At 42.8% G+C, this 25,565-nt stretch overlaps 1 protein-coding gene across 1 annotated transcript in view; it reads left to right on the forward strand.

The window, feature by feature from the left end:
* Window positions 1-8,425: 8,425 nt before the first annotated feature.
* Window positions 8,426-25,565, forward strand: part of LOC130477890 (cytochrome P450 2J2-like) — a 37,029-nt gene continuing 19,889 nt past the window's right edge. The window contains exons 1-2 of the mRNA XM_056849971.1: window positions 8,426-8,581; window positions 19,676-19,838. Coding sequence (XP_056705949.1) covers window positions 8,432-8,581; window positions 19,676-19,838 — 313 coding nt within the window. The 5' untranslated portion in view covers window positions 8,426-8,431. The remainder of the gene's footprint in view (window positions 8,582-19,675; window positions 19,839-25,565) is intronic.

Below are 25,565 nucleotides of genomic sequence, written 5' to 3' on the forward strand. Positions count from 1 at the left end.
GAGCAGGCAATCCTTAATGTGCATCTAGAGAGTGGCAAATCCAAGGCAAACTCCCATGCATAAAATGGCCGGAGAGTATGTGTGTGCGAGTCTGCTAGAATCATATTGGGTTACTCCTGAGTCCTGACTCCCAGTCCCTGCTCCTGATGGAAGAGAAGAAGACATCAACAGTAAGACCCATTTGGGGGCTTTTCTCTATAATTCTCTATAATTTTTTTCCTGTGTGTGTATGTGGGGGGGGGAGATTCTGTGTGTGTGTGTGTGTGTGTGTGTGTGTGAGAGAGAGAGAGAGAGAGAGAGAGAGAGAGACAGACAGACAGACAGACAGACAGACAGACAGACAGACAGACAGACAAAGGGGAGTGGGTTTACCAGTTCTGCTGGGGGGGGGGCTTGATTGCCTTTGTGCAGAACTGTGCTTTCTACTGTTTTCACCGGTTGCCAACTTCATGTGGAGTTAACTGTGGGTCAGTGAGTCTCTCTCTGGCTGGTTCCTATTGTTTCCAATGGGCTGTGCAGCCACTCCTGTTGTTTCGAATGGGCTAGCCTGTCATTCGTTTTAGTAAATCCCCGGTAATGTATTTCAGTGGAGTCAATGCAAGCCAACTGACATTCCCCTCTCCCATTATCTTCAATGGGCTGGGCAGCTCTCCCATTGCTTCCAATGGGCTGACTTGTTATTCGTTTTAGTACATCCCTTTTAATGGCTTTATTCCAATGGGCAGATGGGGGGACCCCTCCGGGCCCCATATCTCAGGGACCCCAGACCCAATCTTCACAAAACTTGGGGGTTCTTGCAAGAAGGGTTCCCTCAAGCTACACTGAAAGTTTGGGACCTCTACCTCCAAACATGCCCCCCTGGAGCCGTGGAATGGCGTGAATGTGTTTGTAATGGCTTTATTGCAATGGGCAGATGGGGGGACCCCTTCCGGGCCCCATATCTTGGGGACCCCTGACTCAATCTTCACAAAACTTGGGGGTTCTTGCAAGAAGGGTCCCCTCAATGCGAGAATGTGTTTTTAATGGCTTTACTCAGCTGAATTTTCCCCCGAACTCCAAACAGTGCCGAAGTCTATGGATCCAAACCGGGGGAGTTCGGCCTTTGGCCTTTCCTGAATCAAAACAGGCCGAATTTTGCTGAATCTGAATTTTACCGATTTTTTTTTTTCAACAACCCTATTGACAGGTACTGGTTGAATCAGTCCACCCGGACCAGCTGCTTTGATTAGTACTATGTCTGTTCTCTGAGGCAGATAGGGCTGAATGCACAGCTCTCTGTTGTTGGGGGTGGGATCAATGTCCAGAGGGAACAACCTCTAAATAGGGAGGGCAATAGCAGGCTTTAGCATTCACCTCATGGTGATGGCATGTCTTGAAAGTACTGGAAAAACTACTCTGCCTTGAGCAATGACTCCCACAGAATTGACACTCTGGTAGGAGATGGGGAGGTGGATACTTATTGTGAGGGGGCAGCCATTGTCCCCACCACGTGATGACATCACTTCCAGCATGACCCAGAAGCACACTGACATTGCACCAGGCCAATGCTCTAGCACTCACCCCCAAAACTCTACTGAAACATACAGGTATTCTTCATGGAGATTTGGTGCTGTTTCGACGCTGTTTTGCGTCGGAGGCAAATTTTGGTTATTCACTGCAGAGCCGTGTTTTCCCCCACTGAGCAAAATAAGCCGGTTTAAAAGAGAGGCAATCCAAACCACTTCTGAGCCGTACTTTCCAGTAAAAGAGCATTTTGTTGCTCGGATGCCCATGAAGAAATGTTTGCTTCGCTCCCCGGGACGTCTCCTTTCTCCTCCCCCAAGAACGGTGATTGGCTGGGGGAGTTGCCACTCTAACAGCATCGCACCGGCAGGAGGGAGACCCAAAGCAGACTGGCTGCCCCTCTTCAGAAGGGTGATGGGGGTTTTGGCTTGGATTTGCTGCTCTCAGGATGCCCCTCCCCAACACACACACACATAGGATCGCACCGGCTGGAGGGAGACCCAGAGCAGACTGGCTGCCCCTCTTGAGACGGGTGACGGGAGTTTTGGCTTGGATTTGCTGCTCTCATGGCCCCCCCCCCACACACACACACACATAGGATCACACCGGCTGGAGGGAGACCCAGAGCAGACTGGCTGCCCCTCTTGAGAAGGGTGACGGGAGTTTTGGTTTGGATTTGCTGCTCTCATGGTCCCCCCCCCCACACACACACACATAGGATCACACTGGCTGGAGGGAGACCCAGAGCAGACTGGCTGCCCCTCTTGAGAAGGGTGACGGGAGTTTGGCTTGGATTTGCTGCTCTCATAGTCCCCCCACACACACACACACATAGGATCACACCGGCTGGAGGGAGACCCAGAGCAGACTGGCTGCCCCTCTTCAGAAGGGTGATGGGAGTTTTGGCTTGGATTTGCTGCTCTCATGGTCCCCCCCCACACACACACACATAGGATCACACCGGCTGGAGGGAGACCCAGAGCAGGCTGGCTGCCCCTCTTGACAAGGGTGACGGGAGTTTTGGCTTGGATTTGCTGCTCTCATGGTCCCCCCCCCCCCACACACACACAGGATCACACCGGCTGGAGGGAGACCCAGAGCAGACTGGCTGCCCCTCTTCAGAAGGGTGATGGGAGTTTTGGCTTGGATTTGCTGCTCTCGGGATGCCCCCCCCAAACACACACACACACAGGATCATGGGAAGAGTGGGCGGGATTAGGCGGATTTGGAGTGGTGAGTCATGAGCGGCAGCAGACGTAAGCAGCGCAGAGAAGTGCGCTGTTTCTCCCGTGAAAAATTGGGATGGGGGGCGAATCTGCACTGCCATGAAAAGCTATTTAAATCAGTTTATTATTTGCTCCGATTCGAAACTGAAGCAAAATCCACCGTGAAGAATACCCCATACAGTTTTGGAGCAAATGCTACAGTGTTGCCCTAGTGCAATACCAGAGCTTTCAGGTCACACCAGAAGTGATGTCATCAAACAATTTAAATGATTGCTGCCCCTCCCAATTTGGCTGGTCTGCTTCCGCTCTCTGACCAGCTGAGCGTCAACTGGTACTGGCCATGACTGCCAGGAGTTTGCCGGCCATTAGTGGGTTTCTGACAAGACCACCCTCTGGGGATGGCTGGAAAAATGATGCTGGGCGGGGGGGGGGGACTACAACTTAAATAAAGCTGAGCAAAAAACATGTTCCCCAAATGCTGCTATGTGAGGACCCTGTCCCTCCAGCTGAAACCCCTCAGAGAGTAGTGTCCCCCTCTTCTTTTGGACTTAGTTACTTTAATAGGCAGCCCCTTTCACAGCCTAAGTGCCAGGGGATCTGAAACTTGGGGAGTCTCATAAGGCACCTGGGTTGAGCCATGACATTGGAAATTCCCAGGAATTAAGTGGACGGGTGTTGCTGAAAGGAAAGCAGAACAAGTGCCACCTCCCCCAATTCAGTGGCATGTTTCCCAATAACCAAAAAAAAAAAAAAACCTTTCAGCACTCAGGACATCACCCAATATCCTGACACAACCCAGAGGTGTCTGCCCAGCTCCAATGCATGCCTAATCCTATCACACCCCTTGTTCCAAGGGATACTTCATCAAGTCAACGTGCACCATTTCAAGCTATAGACAGTTGTGTGTGTTAAGTGCTGTCAAGTCGCTTCCGACTCATGGCGACTTTATGAATCAACGTCCTCCAAAAACATTCTATCCTTAACAGCCTTGCTCAGATCTTGCAAACTGATGGCCATGGCTTCCTTTACAGTGTCACTAGGCAGTTAGGCAACCCTTAAGTGTTACTAATCCAATCAATCCATTGATAAAGGCAGCCTAACATGCAATTTTATTGTTTTTTTCTCTTTTTATAATATGATTTTCCCTTATTTTAACAACAATTTAAAAATACTTTCAAATTCACAATCATAATTAATGTTGTCTCAATTATAAGTTGCTACAAGAAATTTCTTGACTTCCCCATCACCTCCGTCTACCTCTTAATAAAGTAGTTAGTCTGGAGGTTTTCAAGACAGCAAGCCAAGCCTTATTCATTCCTGTCTTGAAAACCTCCAGACTAACAAAGACCACAGTCAACAATAGCCATGCAGATTAGCTTTGGATTTCACACATTAACAGATCATTTCAGGATACAATGGTTCCATATCAACATACCACACACCCATTAGCTTGATACTTACAGGACAATGGTTAGCACATTACCTTTGTTACTTTTTGCAGGACAATGATTCAGCTCAAACCCAACCCCTTTCTGACTATATATTACTCTTCCTACACACTTGACACTGAGAGACACTGTCCTTCAGTGTTACTCCTCTGAAGATGCCGGCCACAGCTGCTGGCGAAACGTCAGGAAAGAAAATACCAAGACCACGGTTACACAGCCTGGATAACCTACAAGAACCAATGAACTCTGACTATGAAAGCCTTCGACAATAATTTTAATTTTTTTTATCAAAGCAAGAAGATTCTATCAGAGAAGTCACAGGGTGTACAGTGACTATTGATCCAATTAAATATTTAGGAATGAACATAACTGGTCATAACAAATCACTATTTAAAGACAATTATAAAATTATGTGGGGAGAAATAGAAAAGGATCTATTAAGATAGTCAAATTTACAAATTTCTTGGTTAAGAGGAATTTCAACAATACAAATGAATGTATTAACCAAACTGAATTTTCTCTTTCAGATGTTACCAATCAACTTAGAGGAAAAAATGTTGAAAGGTTGACAACAACAGATAAATAAGTTTGTATGGAGTGGCAAGAAACCAAGAATTAGATTTAAAGTTTTACAAGACAAAAAGAAAAGAAGACTAGCATTACCAAACATTAAATTATATTCATAAATTATATGAAACGTCAGGAAAGAAAATACCAAGACCACGGTTACACAGCCCGGATAACCTACAAGAACCAATTAAATTATATTATCAAGATGCTGGTCTTGTATGGATATCAGACTGGATCAAATACCCAGAATCAAGAATTATAAAATTAGAGAAAGCATATGTGAAAGAAGGAATACCCTTCCACTTATGGACTAAAAAATCATTTGGAATACCAATATATTAAATTGGAGTTCATGTAATTAGGGATGACCTATTTAGAATTTAGGACTCTACCCGAGCAAGAATGAGCCCAACACCTTCACTACTAATATCCCCAGTAGAAGCATTCTATGATAAAGCTAAAAGGAAGCTCAATAACTATTTAATATACTAACAGCCCATTCCTGAGCTCTTGGCTGGAAAGAGCTCAGGCGGAGAGCAAGTGCCCGCGCCAGTGTCTGGGCTTCTTGTGCCAGCCCCAGGGCCACTTGCGCCACCGCGAGAGGTAGGGATGCTGGTGTTGGAGCACTCACACCTGCCTCCCTGCACTGCCGTGCCAGCTCAGCCCAGGATGCCAGCTTGGCCTCCTGCCGGCATACCACTGGCACAAAGTCCCACGCCCGCATCCTGGGGGTGTTCCCAGGGCATTCCCGGGGTCAAAGCTGCCAGTATGCAGCTTCCTGACCCATTTTGGGCCAGGAACACCCCATCCGAAACAGCGTTGCTGCACCAGATTTTGCTGGTGCAGTCTCGCTATTTTCAAAGGGGGGAAATTCCCCATTTTAACACAATAACGGCTTTGGAGGCACCAGGGCGGTGGAAATGGCTTTGGAGGCAGTGAATGGAATGGCTTTGGAGGCACTGTGGCGGTGCCTCGGCTACACCATCCCAAGCCACCGAAAAGCTCAGCAATGGGCTGTAAGATATGATTAATGCCAAAGGAGAAATCAAATCCTGGCAAATGATAAGGAAGAAGGGGAAAATATGCAGTGACTATTCTATTTCCAGCTAGTGTCAAGATTAAGAAAGGATCTTCAATTCACAGGAGGAGGTATAAGAGATCTGACAGAGTTTGAAAAAAAACAATAATACAATGTAAACATCATCTATTGGGAAGGATTTACAAACTACTTCTTCAATACTATACAAAAACAGAGTAAATCAAGACATGTATGGTGAAATGGATGCAAGACATGGGGGAAGAAATACAGCTGCAACAATAGGAGACCTTATGGTGAAGCATTAAGAGAAGAAGAAGAGCTGGTTTTTTATATGCCTACTTTCTCGGCCACTTAAGGAAGAATCAAACTAGCTTACAATCCCCTTCCCTTCCCCACAACAGACACTCTGTGAGGTAGGCGTGGCTGAGAGAGTGTGACTAGCCCAAGGTCACCCAGTTGGCTTCATGTGGAGGAGCGAGGAAACAAATCCAGTTCACCAGATTCGCCACTGCTGCTCATGTGGAGGAGTGGGGAATCAAACCCAGTTCTCCAGATCAGAGTCCACTGCTTACAGGTGTAAGATATTTTATTGGTGGTACATAACTCCAAAAGTAATTCAGAACAAGAATAAGGATTATAAATCATAGTGGGTAGCCGTGTTAGTCTGTCTGCAGTAGTAGATAAGGGCAAGAGTCCAGTAGCACCTTGAAGACTAACAAAAATATTTTCTGGTAGGGTATGAGCTTTCGTGAGCCACAGCTCACTTCTTCAGATACATACCCTACCCTACCAGAAAATATTTTTGTTAGTCTTTAAGGTGCTACTGGACTCTTGCCCTTTTCTACTACTAAGGATTAGAAAGGCTTTTGTTGGAAATGTAGAGATTGAAGCCACTTTTTATTACATGTGGTAGACTTGTAAAAGAGTGAAGCAGTACTGGAAAGAAGTACATGCCGAAATGCAAACATTTTTTAAGGTGAAATTCCCAATTGACTCAAAGACTATACTACTGGGGATTACTCCAAAGGTCATCACAAAAACTTCAATAGAAATGTTTAAGTATATGATAACAGTACTAGTTACACTAGCAGCGAAACGGAAATCAAAAGAATGTTTAGATCTGGAAGACTGGAAAAGCAAAATTGCAGAATATGCAGTAATGGCCAAGCTGACAGACTATGTAAACAAAAGGCCAAGTAAAGAATTGTATTATAAATGGAATCTATATTATTCTTATTGTTCTCAAAATCTGGTTTGAAAGTTTGTCAACATCTTTTACATATACCATCTAGATTATATATTTCTGAAGTTAAAAATATAATAATAATAATACATTGTTTCAACATATTTAAACTAATTATTGAGATTATTCAGAAACTAGGGTATGTAGAGATGAATAATATTGATTAAAACAATCATACATATTACAGAAATAATCAAACTAGGATATGTATTTCATTTACTTGCTTGTTTCTCATGTAATATATTTAGATAAGCTGTTTTTGAATTTTACATTTTATATAATTGGGTATTTGACGTGAATTTGTTAGATATTCATATCTGTAGTCGTAATCTCAGCATGGTATGTACTATCTGTATTATTTATTCTGTCTTATTCTTTTTTCTCATTTTCTCTATGCCTATTATGTAAAATAAATAAATATTATTACAAAAAAATTCCAATTTCTCTCTCACTCAAAGCAGGGTTGCAGCTGTAAAACAACTGCTGACGATGGCTATTTAACAGCCATACTCATCCAAATGGGGCCAGAAATAAGTCAGACTAGGTAAGTGATCAGTGGAAGCATACATCCTGAGGAGTAATGGTCCTCATCCTTTCTGGATGATACTTGTGGAAAACAATGGACAGCCCCAGAGCCATACTGACAATGTTCTATACTATCCATGAAGAGGAAAAGTAAAAGATTAGCAGAAAAACACACTCTATAAACACAGAATCATAGAGTTGGGAGGAGCCATAAAGGCCATCTAGTCTAACCCCCCTGCTCAGTGCAGGATGAGCCTCAAGTATCCCTCACAAGTGTTCATCCAGCCACTGCTTAAAGATTGCCAGTGAGGGAGAGCTCACCACCTCCCCAGTTAGCCGATTCCACCGCTGAACTGCTTTTACAGTAAAAAAACAAATTCCTAATAACCAGCCGGTACCTTTCCACCCATAATTTATACTCACTATTGCAAGACCTCTCCTCAGCAGCCAACAGGAACAGCTCCCTGCCCTCCTCTAAGTGACAGCCTTCCAAATACTTAAAGATGTACAAATGCATCTCTAATGCTATGTATATTTCATGATATATGATAACCTAATTTTTCAGAATATTCATGAAAACTGTTCTTGGTAGCCTGGTGTTGGATTATGCTGACCTTCCATACTAACCATCTTATCTATAATTATTTGAGTGACACATATTGGAATGAGCTACAATGATAGTAACACATGTTCACGTGTTACTATAATGCATGTCTGGATGGTTGCATTGTTTTCGTGTCAGAAGACTTGTCATCTTGTTATCTTAATAAACGGAATATATAAATGGCGGTCAGTGGATAAATAAAGAGAAGTAAGCCAAAAGTCTCTAGAGAAAAAGAATTCAAGTTGTAAAGTTTGAGAAAGAGTAGGCAGGATAATGTTGGGGGTTCTAGTGTGCCTCTTGATTCTTCTCTTTGTAAAATTGTTCCGGTCAAGCAAGTCGTATCCTCCAGGGCCTCTTCGACTGCCTCTCATTGGAGCCCTTTGGCGGTTTTGGACCGGCATATCTCGCAAATCTATACTAGAGGTACGTCTTCCTTAATACTTAAATTACGAGCATTTGGACTCATTTTCTTCCTAATGTTACATTGGTTATTTGATGTTCATGTGGCCATCTGCACAGTCTCATGTATGAGTTCTGCATCTGCACAGAGCTCATATGTGGGAACATTTTAGAGCACTCAGCAGGAAGCTCTGACTCCTCCTAATAAGGGAACATTTGCAAATCTCCCAAGGGGAGAGAGCAAATGGCTTCCTGATCAGTTCTTTCATGATCACCCTATGAATGCCAAGATCAAACGAATAACTTCATAGATGACCACTTATAGAACATGTTGGTAGAAAAGCAGCTTGCTTTTCTTATTTGTAATCTCATTGCAGTCCTACATAAAGGTGACTGGTGGGCTATTTAACTGTGCAAGTTGCTTTACAAACTATGAGGAGTGTGCGGCTGTCCTCGATGAGAGCCAGGGCTTTTTCGGCCCAGGCCCCAGCCTGGTGGAACCATCTCCCTAGCAGCATCAGGGCCCTGCGGGTTAGGGTTGCCAGGTCCCCCTTTGCCATCGGTGTTGGAAGAATTTTCCTTTTGCCCTCTCCCTCGGTCCTTGATGTAAATGGAAAATCTCTGCTAGCCTACTCACCAAAGCTTAGCAAAAACCTTAGTTCGTTGTGCATGGTTCTCTGCCTGCTTCACTTACCAAAAGGCAACCCAGAGAGATCTGGAGAAACACTCTTACACAGCACACAGAACAGATAAAGTAAATCATGCAGCTTTATTATACTTACAAGGAAATATAAAGCAAAGAGAAAAAGCAATACTTAACTAAATATATATACATGTGACAGAATATAACAAAACTTACACACATGCAAGACAAACAATTACAGACAAACAATTACAGAGGCCTCTGGGTCAATTCCAGAGAGAGAGATGGCAACAACTGGGAAGCCTGATCTCTTTCCCTAGAATGACAAAATACCAGGATTTTGGGAGGCTCTTTTATAGGTAAAACTGTGGGAGAAAGATTTTTACAACAGCCCTCCTTTCATGTTTTCCCGGAGATAGGCTTGCCATGTTTTTGCTTTGAAGCTTTCTGTTCCCAGAATGTTATTTTCAACAGGGTCTCTGACAATTTGTTTGTTTGTGACAAGTTCCCCCAATTTAGCAGATAGATTGCTGCCGGACCAAATGTTCGTTCTCTCCTTAAACAATTACAAGCATCCTGGTGTGTTTTCTTTTGGGTAACTAGCCTCTAGCCTGCAATTTGCTTTAAGATCAGAGGCCCTAATTGAAAACTGGGGTCAGCTAAAAAGTCAGGTCTTTGTATGGCTATAGGTTATAATATTAAGATATAAGTGTGGTTATTTTTAACCCAAACTCATTTAATATAAACTAATATTTTTAATATGAACTAATGTTCAATACAAAAAATTCTCGTGACAGTACCCCATTTTTGGGTTAAAAATAACCCAAATTACTTATCAGGTGGCGGTCTAAAAGTGTAAATATTGCTGGCATACAATGTGAGAGGCAATATAGCATAATTATAACAGTAACAGAAATGACTAAGATTAGAATCATAATGTACGCAACTCGGATCGCTGGATTAAAAGTCCAGAGTGCTAATCATTACACAAGTATCTTAACCCATCCTGTCAATTTTGGAAATCAATTTCGTACATGAAAAATACTCCTGGGGTTTATGTTTGCATAGGTGTCATGGTGTGCAGGTCACTTCCATTTTCCCTATCAGCTAGCTGCCGAAACTATTCCCTACATTCTATTTCCTTAACTTATTGGGTACCTCCCCTTATACTTTCTAATATATTCTCCTATCCGCATACCATCGCTCTGTGGAGCACTTTTATAAAGCTCCTCCTTCAATGTGTGTGTGGGCATTGCAAAGAGGTATGAAGTTGCTGGGTCTGTGAATAGATGTAATATATATTGGGACCGTTTTATTACAATTTGCTATAGAGTTAAATGTTGTCATATTGAGGTCCCCCATTTGTTCATAACAAATGCTTGCTTTGCATAAACCATGCCCAGAATCAAGAATTCTGGAGTATATTTAAAATAACTAAATTTAGAATATTTCAGATTAGTTTGCTGGCTAAAACTGTGAACAGAACAGCCCTGTATTTTAAAGCCCTTTCACAGATTCAACAATCTCATACCCAAACCCACACAAAAACGAAAACAACATACCTCCCGCCATCAATCAACATTCACAATCATTGCTTAGTACCTATCCAAAAATACTACACACACAAGCATCTACATAGTTCCCTAAATTGTTCTGGATTGTCGTGGGGTGTTGGGATTCCCTTTCTTTTTATTAAACTTCTTGGGGATTGGTGAGGGATTTCTTTCAGAGTCTTGTCCAATGGGGATACTCCTGACTATCTATAAAAAATGTTTCTTACTAATCTAGATGGGAAAGCAATACTTTGTACATTTACTGTCAGCAAGTGTCCGTTGTTGTGGATCAGAGGCTCAAAGTTCAAAGCAAAATTTTAAAGCAAAGCTCAGAAAAAAAAACTTCAAGGGTCATGAGGTGTTTCTGGTGGCTGGTGGCATGATGTAAAAAAAATAGTTCTCATTGGGGTACTGGGCTGGTGGTTGCAGGACGCGCCCCCTCTTGTAGCGTAAAGAGAGGCGGGGGAATTGGGCTAGGGTTCTCGTCTCCTTGGTTGGCCTGGCTCTTGGCTGGCACGTTCTGCAGTCGTCTCAGGGTTGACAAGCTTCTGTGCATGTGAAGCATGGTTCCACTGGACTTTGGTAGTATATCAGGCGCGGTTGTAGTATACCAGGAGCGGTTTGTGCGGCCCTCCCCACTGTGGCTGGAACTCATTGTGCCTGCGGCCTGTCAGTGTCCACACCAGATCCCCTGACTGGATGTTATGCCACTTCAGCCGGTATGGATTGTAATTCTGCACCTCTCCTTGGGTGACCCTCAAAAGTATTAAAGAAAAGACAAAACATATTTAGTAATCATGTTGCGTTCCTCCGTTAGGCTGGTGTAGTGAGGAAGATTATAAAAATATAAAAATAAAATTTGGTTTACTGCTAAAAAAATAAAAATAAATAAAAATAAAAATAAAAGATAAAAATAAAACAGGAATATATCATGGCTGTGGGAAGTGAGTTCACCCACGACAATCCAGTATTAGTAAATAACTTATAATTAGTACAAAACTTAACCAATCATTACATAACATAACTACATAACTTAACTAAATTAAAAGATTACTGGTTTCCCCAACCAACCTCCCCCCATTCCCAGGTGACTCATGAAATGAGGTGCCTGGGCTATCTTGTGCCCCCATTTGTAAAACCAGAACTTCCCCTGCCTCCAAAACAGGCAGCTTGGGGCATTCCCAAAGCTTTTAAAGGTATTAAATTGGTGTCCACTGCACAATTAAAGACAACAAAAGCTCCGCTGATTGCTGCAGTGCTTGCAAGAGGCGGAACTATGAGTTCTCTATTAGCAACCGGGTTCCTACAGGGTTGCATGTCGCCCCCCCCTCATATCCCAGGTTACCTTTTGACAGGCATTTAAGGGAATGAAGAAGCTGGGGGGGGGGAGGGTCAAAGCAGTTCACTAGCAGTTCTAAATAAAAAAAATTGGGGCCTTTGAAAAGTTTCAAAAATGCCAAACATAAAACAAAAATTTTAAAAAAAATTGAAAAAGTCCAAAATGACAACATCAAATAAAAAGTTATAAGTACAAAAGACCATAGTAACTCATATTTTAAAGGGAAAAAAGGACTGAACAAAAAAAAAAACATGGGCATTTCCCCTATAAAACTTTTAATTTTAGCATAGAACTGCAAAAACTTCCAAATTCAAAATGCAAAATAAATAAATAAAAATGGGCTCATATATTTCCTGGGCACGTGCAGAGTGCACTGTGGGAGCCGGGGTGGGTTCCAGGTTGGGAGAGCAACGAGGCACCCAATGTTTACTAATCAAGTTTCAAAACTGTTTTCAAATTAAGGCAAAAATACATTGGAATGAGAACAAAACAATAATAATTAAAATAAAAAAATAGGGCTTCTGTGCTTCCCTGGGTATTGAGGTCCTGGTGTGAGTTTGCTAAATTAAAGCAAACCACAAGGTTCCTGCCGGGGGAGGGGCCCAAACAGGACCTGTGAAACTTTCCCAAAGGATTTAAAAAAAAAATCCTTTCAAAATGGAGCTAGACATGTGATGTACTTTGCAAACAAGCAAGAGCTCTTATTTCCAAAGAAGGAGCAAGGGTGAGAGCAAAAGGACTACCCAAAAGGACTGTGTTTCTGCACCTGTGCAGAGGGCTTTTGGGCATCCTGCTGGACTGGCTAAAAACAACAACAGGGGATTCTGCTGTAGACGGCAAAAACCAAGCTGTGCAGCCAAAACTGGAGCTTGGGGGGTGGGTGGGTAGGACAGGGCCAGGGAGCCTGTCTTTTTGTACCAGTTTTAAAACTAAATTTATGGCATTACAAAACAAAACAAAATGATATAGGCACAAGGGGCCAAAGCCTGCCCATGAGAGGGACAGTTATCTTTAGATGAGAAAGAGGTCTCCTGGAATGGCCTGGAGATTCTCCCGGAATGACCTGGAGATTCTCCCGGAATGACCTGGAGATTCTCCCGGAATGGCCTGGAGATGTGATTTTTTTGGGCGTCTGGTACATGATTTTACTGTTCCAGACACACATAGATGTTTGCCGGGTGTGAGGTGACTATTTTAAGTCCAGAAAAGTACGCATGCAAGGGTGGGGGAACGTGCTTTCTGCAACGCTCCAACTTAACTTTCCATTTGCCAACTGTGCGAAAACCGCATTCCATTTTTGAGAGAACAGGGATGTCTAGTTTGGGGGAATACCGGCCGATTTTCCCACAAAGCAGGCACCTTAAATATTGATTCATTAAAGGTAAAGCATACACACAATCCTATTTCATATAAGAGCAAAACATGGTATACAGCTATGTCCTCCCTGTGCCAGATAGACGTCTCTGGGCTAGGGAAGTTTTACTGCAACTGCAAATCATGACTAAAGGCTACACATTTTCAATTTTAGGGTTAAAAAGAGGGAAACCAGGCCTTCATACTAAGGAGGCTCCCTTTTCCTGGGTGGCATTCTTTCAGAACCGCACTAAGAACTAATCAGAACAAACCTTTATTCCCCCCCCATGTTCCTTTATACAAACACACACACACACACACAATAAAAGGAGACGGGGAAATCACAAGGGGCTTCGTTGGAAGCACGAGAGAGAGGGGTAAAAACCCTTTCGCTCAGCTTTGGTGCAACGAGGCTTATAAATTGGAAAGGGGGAAGGGTAGCTGGATATTGGAGCACAGAGCTCTGCACTTTTACGGCTTAGCTCTGCTCCCCAATAAACTCATAAAACTAAGGTGGTTCAGAGGGAAAGGAGACTGCCCATTTATACCGCGTTTGATGGGCTCATTGATATTAACAGGACCTGCTTGCCTTGACACGAGGTTTCCCATTTTGGCTCTCAGCATGAGAGGCATCATAGGTAAAGTCCCAGTCAGAGGGTGGGCAAGCTTATTTGAAGCTAATGGGATATAAGTGTGCTTGTGAAAACACTTGAGTGGGCTAGGTTTACAAAGAATACACAGAGATTGCTCACACACAATCACACTCCCGCTACAACATGCATTCTGTTGAGTCTTACAGACCACCTCTCTAATCAAGCACAATATCACTCATTCAAATTTCAGACATACTCATACCCAGACACAATGACATTTATAACCGGTTACACACAAAAAAAAGAAAGAAAAAGAAAAGAAAACAAAGGCATATAATTTTAAAAACACTTATCTAAAAAAAATATCACACAGAGATCTCTTTAATCATTAAACCACATATAAAAGCGCGCAGTCTAGCCCAGCTCATAAACTGCGTAAGGCCCAGTTCAACTCGTAAGCCTTCTAATCTACTTATTTTGCCACCTCCCCAAACCGGCTCATAGAGAGGGGCCTTAATGCCTCTAGTTCCGGCTCATAAAGGCATTAAAAATATAGGATCTAGGCCAGCTCATAAATCCTCTAAGATTCTACTACCAAAAGATCATATCTGGCTTTTCCTAGCCCTAAAACACACCATACTATAGACCATCCCCCTCCCCTAGACCCAGCTCATAAGGGGGGGTATTGGGAAATCACTTATTCTACTGTAGAGATATCAGGCCGGCTCGTAGTATCTCTAATGCTAAGGTTCAAGCCCAGCTCTTAGAACCTTTTTAATACTATCAAATTCCTTTAATCTAAAACAAACAAAAAAAATCATGCACACATACATACACACACACCAAAAAATCCTCAATCCACTTACAGTACTGGAAATTTCTAAACACTTAACGCTTCTTAAGCCCCTTTGTTCACAAAAACAGTTCCTTAACAGTAACAATCCTTTACTCACAATTGTCACAAAAACAGATTCGCTACCTAAACAAAGCCTTAAACTAAACGCTTGCTAAAACTAAACTTTTAAAAGGAAGAGGAATACTTACCTACTCCTGGCATAAACAGAGAAATTGCCAAGACATCATCCGAGTCTTTGACGGCACCAACTGTTGGAAGAATTTTCCTTTTGCCCTCTCCCTCGGTCCTTGATGTAAATGGAAAATCTCTGCTAGCCTACTCACCAAAGCTTAGCAAAAACCTTAGTTCGTTGTGCATGGTTCTCTGCCTGCTTCACTTACCAAAAGGCAACCCAGAGAGATCTGGAGAAACACTCTTACACAGCACACAGAACAGATAAAGTAAATCATGCAGCTTTATTATACTTACAAGGAAATATAAAGCAAAGAGAAAAAGCAATACTTAACTAAATATATATACATGTGACAGAATATAACAAAACTTACACACATGCAAGACAAACAATTACAGACAAACAATTACAGAGGCCTCTGGGTCAATTCCAGAGAGAGAGATGGCAACAACTGGGAAGCCTGATCTCTTTCCCTAGAATGACAAAATACCAGGATTTTGGGAGGCTCTTTTATAGGTAAAACTGTGGGAGAAAGATTTTTACAACAGCCCTCCTTTCATGTTTTCCCGGAGATAGGCTTGCCATGTTTTTGCTTTGAAGCTTTCTGTTCCCAGAATGTTATTTTCAACAGGGTCTCTGACAATTTGTTTGTTTGTGACAAGTTCCCCCAATTTAGCAGATAGATTGCTGCCGGACCAAATGTTCGTTCTCTCCTTAAACAATTACAAGCATCCTGGTGTGTTTTCTTTTGGGTAACTAGCCTCTAGCCTGCAATTTGCTTTAAGATCAGAGGCCCTAATTGAAAACTGGGGTCAGCTAAAAAGTCAGGTCTTTGTATGGCTATAGGTTATAATATTAAGATATAAGTGTGGTTATTTTTAACCCAAACTCATTTAATATAAACTAATATTTTTAATATGAACTAATGTTCAATACAAAAAATTCTCGCGACAATCGGTGGGAGGTTTTTGGGGTGGAGCCTGAGGAGGGTGAGGTTTGGGGAGGAAAGGGACGTCAATGCCATAGAGACCAATTGCCAATGCAGCCATTTTCTCCATGTGAACTGATCTCTATCGGCTGAAGATCAGTTGTAGTAGCAGGAGATCTCCAGCCACCACCTGGAGGTTGGCAACCCTACTGCGGGTCCTAAATGAGTTCTGCAGGGCCTGTAAAATGGAACTGTTCTGCCAGGTTTATAAATGAGGGAAGCTGCAAGTTTTTCTCTCTTGTCATTGCTGGCCTCCCCATCCTTCCCCCTAACTGGTGTATGGGGGGCTCATTGCCTGGCTGGGTTTTTCTAGTAGCCATTATTTATGAGTATTGAATGCCATCTTCGTTATTAATTTATATGGAGTACAGAGTGTGAATGAAGTTTCAAAGCATTTTTTAACTGATGTTTTATTATGTATTGTAAGCCTCTCTGAGCCCGGCTGGCTGGGAATGAGGGTGGGCTATAAATATAAGGAAATAAATAAATAAAATAAATACGAATCTGCTCACCTGCCAAGTCTGGCGGCCATAAGGTTTGCAGCTAGGGTTGCCAACCTCCAGGTACTAGCTGGAGATCTCCTGCTATTACAACTGATCTCCAGCCAATAGAGAACAGTTCCCCTGGAGAAAATGGCCCCTTTCCAGGGCAGCGTGGGAGTAGAAAGATACCTGTGCTGCTTCTCTCTTGTCTGCTCCAGCAATCAGTGTTTAAATGACAGTTGCTTCAGCTTCCTGGAAAGCAAGATTCCCTCTCTGTTGAAAGAGACTATGATCTAGATAGGTGTGATGTTACAGGATCAGGTGAAGGAAGAGAGGCTAGTTAGAATAATGTTCTGAGAAATAATATCTAGGACATGTTACAACACACACTATAGTATGATGCAGCCAGCCAGGATAAATGCCTGAGCTCGTTGCTTCTTTAGGTACCTCTGTTTACTGGAAATAGATATTGCAGATATCTGCCAGCACTTGTCATTGGAGTCTTTCATGGTGAAGCAGTGACATTTAAAAGAGATTGCTGCAGCAGAGAGCATTTACGTTTTTAAGAGGTTCTGGGAGGGTTGCCAACTTCCAGGTACTGTGGAAAACAAAGGCTCAGTGCTGTAATTGGAGCAACCAAAACAGCACAGAATACAATATAGGAAAAATGCTAAATTTATATAAGTGAATAAAGTGCAGAAAGTGACAATAAATATATACAAATGAAGTACAACAAGATACAGGTCAGTAATATATCAATCCAGCATCATAGGAACTTGGAAAAAACTCCTAAGTTCAAAGTTCAAAGGTAAGTCCAGTAGTTACACAGAAGAAATAATATTTCGTTATAGAAATTTGTTGTATGTCTCTTCAGTCTGTGTCTCAATTCGCTGGCGATTAAACAATGAATGCAAAGCCACAATAAAGGGATGACAGGACGTGTTGTCTAGATCATAATCACATTTCGCATATGGCTTCATCAGGTAGATGTATCTGTGTACAATAAAATCCATACAATAATATTCCCAATATAATAATTAATTGAATAAATAATAATAAAAAGAACTATGCCATCAGATATTGACTTTCATAGAAAATTCATATTATAAAATGTCATAGAAAAATATATATAAATATATATCTTACCCAAAAGCACAATTTCAAAAAACCATAATAGGTGACATCTCCTTAGGGACCACTGACAGTGTCTATATGGGTCTCCGTTAAGATAGAATGAAGTTAAACAAGCTAGGACGTTACTAAAAGGATTAAAGAGACCCTTAATAAGCTGCAGCTGAACAAACCACTGTATGGCCGAACGGGACTCTTAAAAGGAAACTGCTTAATTTTCATAACATACAATTGGCAAATCATAAAAAACAGGAATAATCGATTTCATTATTTTGACCATCTGGGGATAAGGTTCTCAGAAGGAAAATGAGTCTAGTTTCCATCTGGTGCAGAAGTTTTTGAATATTTTGTGTATCAAAGGGTCGCCCCCAATACTGCCAAAGAACGCAAAAGGACATATCACTATCGCTATGTCCTTTCTCCAGAAAATGTGCGGTGAGCGGCGCTTCTAAATTCTTTGTGCGTATTCTGGATCGATGTTCAGAAATTCTTGTACGTACTGATCTGATTGTGGAGCCTATGTACATCAGACGACATTTGCATAAGATGCAGTACACGACCTGTTTGGAGGCACAATTTGATTGTTTAATTGCCAGCGAACTGAGACACAGACTGAAGAGACATACAACAAATTTCTATAACAAAATATTATTTCTTCTGTGTAACTACTGGACTTACCTTTGAACGGACTTAGGAGTTTTTTTCCAAGTTCCTATGATGCTGGATTGATATATTACTTACCTGTATCTTGTTGTACTTCATTTGTATATATTTATTGTCACTTTCTGCACTTTATTCACATATATAAATTTAGCATTTTTCCTATATTGTATTCTGTGTTTTGGTTGCTCCAACTTCCAGGTACTAGCTGGAGATCTTCTGTTATTACAACTGATCTCTAGCCGATATAGATTAGTTCACCTGGAGAAAATGGCCCTATTTGGCAATTGGACCAAATTCTCCCCTCCCCAAACCCCGCCCTCCTCAGGTTCCTCCCCAAAAACCTCCCGCCAGTGGCGAAGAGGGACCTGGCAACCCTAGTGCCCCAATAACCGCTGGGAGCACCCAAGACAGCAGACACAAGGGGAAAACTTTTATTTCTCAATAGGGTTGCCAGGCCCCTCTTCACCACCAATGGGAGGTTTTTTGGGTGGAGCCTGAGGAGGGCAGGGTTTGGGGAGGGGAGGGACTTCAATGCCATAGAGTCTTATTGCCGAAGCGGCCATTTTCTCCAGGGGAACTGATCTCTGTCAGCTGGAGATCAGTGGTAATAGCAGGAGATCTCCATCGAGTACCTGGAGGTTGCCAATCCTATTTCTCGATGCCCCCCATTTAAGCTGACTCCTCAAGCACTTTCACTGGTTTGTGGAGGGCAGGGAAGGGCAGGCATTGGTGGGGTCACTACAGGTAAAATGTGTTTTCCAGCCACCGTGGGCAACCACAATGGAGCTGCTTATTAGTCGTGCCATCAAAAATTATGTGTAGCCATATATTTAATGTGATTTTTGTGCAAAAGGGCTGCTATGCATCTGAGCCACACAGAAATCCCATTGCATGACTGATACAATATCAGATAAATCTGCCTTACAATCAATCAGACACTTGGTCCATGAAGGTCAGTATTGCCTGCTCAGGCTGGCAGCATCTTTTCAGAGCCTCTGGGGCAGATCTTTCACATCACCTGATCTTGTTTAGCTGGAGACGTCGGGGATTGAACCTGGGACCTTCTGTGTGTCAGGCAGATTCTCTACCACTGAGCCACACAGCCCCCCAAAATCCTTGTATTCACCAACAAACATGAGGATGTTATAACAGGGAGATGTGAGGGTGTCTCCAGAGAACAAAGGGATGATGAGGTTGGAAGGGACAGAAATCTGAGAGGGAAATGAATACAGTGAGGAGTGGTGGGCAGGGAGGACTTCTGCATGTGGAAAAGGAAAGCACAATGTTGATTTGGAAACAGCTTGTCTGAATATATTTCTGTTGTCTCTTTTGATGCAAATGGCAGATAGAAAAGCAATATGGAAATATTTTCACTCTATGGCTGGGACATATACCTATAGTTCTACTGTCTGGATTCCAAGGAGTGAAAGAGGGACTGATAAACCATTCAGAAGACTTTGTTGACCGACCAATGACCCCTTTCGTGAAAGCTATGTCAAAAGAGAAGGGTAAGTTGCTGGGAAAAGTGAAATATTGTTTCCCCGGTCAAATCATAGAGTAACATCAAGTAAAAGAGAAACAAGGAAATTTCTGAATGTTGTAGCCACTGTATTGAGACTGTCAGATAATCCACTGCTAGGGTTGCCAAGTGCCCGGTGTTGGCGGGTAAAATCCAGCCAATCCACCTGGCTGCCTGCCGGCCAGCTGGGAATCTCAGAGAAAACTCTATGGAAACCATAGTGTTTTGCCCGAGATCGCTAGAGCATTCATGTCGCTTCCGGGTATACCCGGAAGTGATGGTGCATTGCGCGGGGTGCGCATGCACTACAGCCATGGCCCCAGAAAGCTCCCGCCAGTGGGCTACGGGGCCTGGGAGTCCTATCCACTGCACTTAATATTACATAAACCTGACAGAAAACAAAGGAGACTTTCATGGTCAGAGTTCATTGGTTCTCATAGGTTATCCAGGCTGTGTAACCGTGGTCTTGGTATTTTCTTTCCTGATGTTTCGCCAGCAGCTGTGGCAGGCATCTTCAGAGGAGTAACACTGAAGGACAGTGTCTCTCTGTCCTTCAGTGTTACTCCTCTGAAGATGCCTGCCACAGCTGCTGGCGAAACGTCAGGAAAGAAAATACCAAGACCACGGTTACACAGCCCGGATAACCTACGAGAACCAACAAAGGAGACATTTATTTTATGTTATTTGAGTTATGTATAGTCGGCCTTTATGAGAAGGCGGTCTGTAGAAGCATATGGGTTTTGAGGAGATGGTTAAAGGAGGAAGTCTTGCTTGTTTGAAAGAGGCTGTTCTTTACGCACAAAGCAGAGCAGCAGCAGACATGAAGATTAAACCAGGGGAATGCAACAAAGGGAAGAAAGATCAGTGAGCAGGACGATAGGAGCAATCTGACTGGCTCAAACATCATATTTGTCCAGGAAGCACCCAGACATACCTCAAAACAGGAGTGCCTCTGCTCCGTAAAGTGAACTCACCACATTGTTATCTTGTAAACAATCTTCCTTGGGATGGGATTTAGGTGAAACATTTTCAGCCTCTTTGAGGCTGGTTTTAGCCAAAAATGTTTTAAACTATTATTGTAAGCCCCTTGAACCACAAGGAAAGGCAGGATATAAGTGGTTTAAAAATAAAGAAATATGTGGAGCACTAACTGGCTTGCTTCCTCCCGCCCTCTCCAAAGAACAGTTTCCACCTGAAGAACAAATTATTTTCAATTTAAATGTAATAAAATATATTTTATTTCTCAGATAAAATAATCCATGCGTGTCACCCAAGAGGCTTCTTCAGGGGAATATGTAATACATAATAGCCTTTCCTTTCCTTTATCCTTTAGAAGCTCCTTGATCCATTGATCTTGAGCAGCGTAATTTTAAATCTAATGTTTGAGGGATATAAGGACTAAACAAATCTTGCCACTGACAATGTAGCCTTGGGATCCCTGTCACTTAATAAAAAAGGCATTATGTCAGACACAGAGGCATTAGATGTATATATTAAAAGGGGAGAGAGAAATATATAATATGTAATTACATTACTGAGTTTATAAAAATAGTTTTTAGTTAAAATTATAAAAGCAAATAAAACATTATATTAAAAGTCAGAATACATGTTGTACCATAAACAAAACTGCTAGAGCTTATTCATCCTTGAGATTGTACAGAGGAGAAAGGCAAAAAGTCCTTGTAAGTGAGAGAGATAAGATAAAACTGTACAGCACCCAACAAGTTTTGGCTCAAATTGAAAGAATCGTATTTGTGCCTAAATGAATGTTACCAACTTGGGTTTTGCATTCGGCCAACTTGGGGTGTGCATTTAGTATTTTTCAGGGTTTTTTTCCAACACTGGGGGCAACTGCAACATTATAAAGGAGCCGAAAATTGGATCCCAAATAATGCTGATTTTTTCAGTATTATTTGGGGCTGCTTTGGGCCTGCTACCATTTTAAAAAATCCCCCTCCCTCTCCCCTTCACTTACCCATTGGCTGGACTTCAGAGGCGGTGGCACTGAACGCTCTGCGGAGCCTGCTGCCTGCCATCTCCGAAGTCCACATGGACTTCGGAGGTGGCAGCTTGAGCTGAACACTGGGCTCCACATGGACTTTGGAGGTGGCAGGCGACAGGTGGCCGAGCCCAGTGTTCAGCTTTGTGCCACATATTTTTCAGGTTTGGGTTTAAGAAACCCCAAAATTTTTGAATATCCTTTCCTTTCCATTCTTCCTTAGAAGCTCCTTGATTCATAAATCTTGAGCAGCATAATTCTAAACTTATTAAAAATATTGTCGAAGGCAATATTATTGTTTAAGGGATATAAGGAGTGAGATGAATTTTGCCACTGCCAATGTAAACCTTAGGGTCGCTGCCACTAATAAATAGGGCATTAGCTCAGACACAGAGTTACTAGTACGATCCATTAGAAGAGGAATAATGTATCTTGATCTTCCATTGTGTTAAGTGCCGTCAAGTCGCTCCTGACTCATGGAGACCTTATGAACCAGTGTCCTCCAAAATGCCCTATCCTTAACAGCCTTGCCCAGATCTTGCAAACTGAGGGAAATTGCTTCCTTTATTGAGTCAATCCATCTCTTGTTGGGCCTTCCTCTTTCCTGCTGCCTTCTACTTTTCCTAGCATGATTGTCTTTTCCAGTGACTCTTGTCTTCTCATAATGTGACCAAAGTACAATAGCCGCAGTTTAGTCATTTTAGCTTCTAGGGTCAGTTCAGGCTTGATTTGATCTATAACCCACTGATTTGGTTTTTTGGCAGTCCGTAACACTCTTCTCCAACACCACATTTCAAAGGAAGCTACTTTCTTCCTATCAGCTTTCTTCATTGTCCAGCTTTCACACCCATACATAGTAATAGGGAATATGATGGCATGAATTAACTTGATCTTAGATCCTCTTAAACAAGATAGTCCGGAAAATCAGCTTTTTTTGGATGTTTTGGAAATTTCTGGGTCTATTAAACCTGAATTCGAACAATACCTAAAAACACCTAAGAATCTTTTCTAGTTCCCTCAAGGCTGCCCTTCCCTGTCTCAAGCTCCTTCTGATTTCTTGGCTGCAGTCTCCCTTTTGGATGATGATGAAGCCAAGGAATAGAAAATCCAGAACAATTTGAATTTCTTCATTGCAACCTTAAAGTTATGTAATTCCTCTTTAGTTATTACGTTTGTCTTCTTGATGTTCAGCTGTAACTATGTTTTGGCACTTACTCCTTTAACCTTCATCAGTAGTTTCAAGTCTTCACTATTTTCTGCCAGTAATGTGCAGTCATTTGCATATCTCAAATTGTTAATGTTCATTCCACCAATTTTCACTTCACATTAATCAAAATCTAATTTAGCTTTCTTTATGATACATTCTGCATACAGATCGAACAGAAAGAAAGATAAAATACATCCTTGTCTGACACTTTTGCCAATTGAAAACCACTCTTTCTCCATACTCTATCCTAACAGTAGCTTCTTGTCTATAGTACTGGGAGGGGAAGGGAAGGTGATTGCAAGCTGGTTTGATTCTTCCTTAAGTGAGAGAGAAAATTGGCAAATAAAAACCAATTCTTCTTTTTCTTCTTGTACAGGTTGTGCATCAAAACAATCAAATGTTGTTGCATACCCATTTCTTTTAAAACAATCCATAGATTTCATGGTCCCCACATTAAATCCACACAAATAAGATACACACAAAATATTTACAATGCAAAATACCACAACCTTGTTTGTGCAGGAATTACAATGGGTGGAGCTACCTTTTATTTGGCATTTTTTGTAGACATTATAATCACAGGAACTTTTCTGATCATCTTTTTTCTTGCATTTTCTTGCATTTTATTAGCATGAGTGGGAGAAATTAAGGGCGTAGACTTTCCAATTTCCCAGACGGGGCTGGGGCTGGGCCAGATATATTGCTATGACATCATAGGGAGGAGCCAATGACATCCCACAAGCATCTTCTCCTGCCATATCCCACCTGTCCTTCCCAATTTCCCTTCACCTCCCCACCCCAATAGTTGGCATGTGTTGATATGATTAGGGCAGAAGCAAGAAGAAGCTCTGCTTGATGGAACTGTGGATTACTTTTTTGAAGAGTTGTGTTTTAGGGCTGTCGATTCGGTTTGTCCCGAACTGAAAAGCAGCCGAATTTTCCCCGATTCGGCGGTTTTCAGTTTGGATGGAACCGAATTCAAAAAAAGGTGGGAAAACGACTGGCTGAATTCGGCAAGTTCGGGGTGCGCTGAATAAATTTGGCAAATTCAGGGGCTCAGAATCAGCAGCATAACAGTCAGTTAGTAAGCAGCATTCTCTCGCGGCCAATGGGGGCCAAGCTGGGTCTTCTCCTGGCCAATCAGTTGCGGTTGAGTGAGTGAGCCCAGCTGCTGCATGGCCCGGGGAGAGAAAGAGTTTTGAGAGAGAGAGATCCCCATGGTGGGGGTGCATGTGTACATTCGCGCCTTTCAGCGGCTCTGGGGGGCATGTTTGGAGGTAGAGGTCCCAAATTTTCAGTGTCGCTTCAGGGGGCCCTTCTTGCAAGAACCCCCAATTTTTGTGAAGATTGGGTAAGGCCCCCCCAAGATATGCGGTCCCCCCCATCCACCCACTGGAATGATTGCGAGCAGGCACGATCCTGTGCATCTAGAGAGCTGCAAATCCAATGGAATCGTACTGGATTACTCCTGAGAAGACATCCACAGCAAGACCCATTTTGGGGCTTTTCTCTATAATTTTTTTTCCTGTGTCTGTGGGGGGGCGGGCGGAAGCAGAGTCTGTGTGTGTGTGGGGGGGAGCAGTTTCTGTGGGTGGGTGGGGAGCCAAAGGGGGCTTTTGCCCATTCTGCCAAGGTGGGTGGGCCTAAAGATTTATTTCTCCTCCGTGCTCCTGCTGGAAGACATCCACACAGTTTGATTTTGGGGTTTTTTCTCTATACCTTTTTTCTTGTGTGTGGGTGTGGGGGAAGCAGGGTCTGTGTGTGTGTGGGGGGGGGAGCAGTTTCTGTGGGTGGGGGGAAGCCAAAGGGGGCTTTTGCCCATTCTGCCGAGGGGTGTGTGCCCACTCGCCTCTGCAGGAGTGTGTGTTCTGCTTTTAAAGTTTTAAAGGGTAAAGTTGAGGCTGTGCGGCGGCTACCGAAACTCTCGCTGCTCGGCACCCGCGGCGCGCCTCCTCCTCCTAGTTTTTTTCCCATTTGGGGTTGAGCCGCTCCATACTGGTTTGAGAGGGGGGGTTGCCCATTTTGCCTGGGAGTGTGTGTGCCGGCTCGCATCTCTCTCTCCCTGGTATTAAGGTGGGGGGCTTCAGTTGTGTGTCCTCAGGTTTTCCCTCATTCATAAGATCGGTTAGGTCTATTTTGATGCTCACTCAAAACTGGTTTTCCAATTGTGACTTAAACAATGCATTTGCCCGACGTCAAGACTCCACTCCCGAGTCCGATGCAAAAGGGAAAATTCCACCCCCACCTGCTCCTTTTGCATAGCTGTCCCTTTCCATGGTTTGCCATGCATAGCCTCTGTCCCTTTCCATGGTTTGCAAACTCCCAAGGTCGCGTCACATGTTGCTTTGCATGGTTTTGCAAACTCCGAGTCCAAACGGTCTATTTATTTCTATTAATTCCAATGAGAAGAGGGGGGACCCCTTCCAGGCCCCATAACTCGGGGGGCCCTGCCCCAATTGTTGCCAAACTTGGGGGTTCTTGCAAGAAGGGTCCCCTCAAGCTACGCTGAA

This window comes from Euleptes europaea, chromosome 5 (assembly GCF_029931775.1).
Source record: "Euleptes europaea isolate rEulEur1 chromosome 5, rEulEur1.hap1, whole genome shotgun sequence".
Classification (NCBI taxonomy): domain Eukaryota; kingdom Metazoa; phylum Chordata; class Lepidosauria; order Squamata; family Sphaerodactylidae; genus Euleptes; species Euleptes europaea.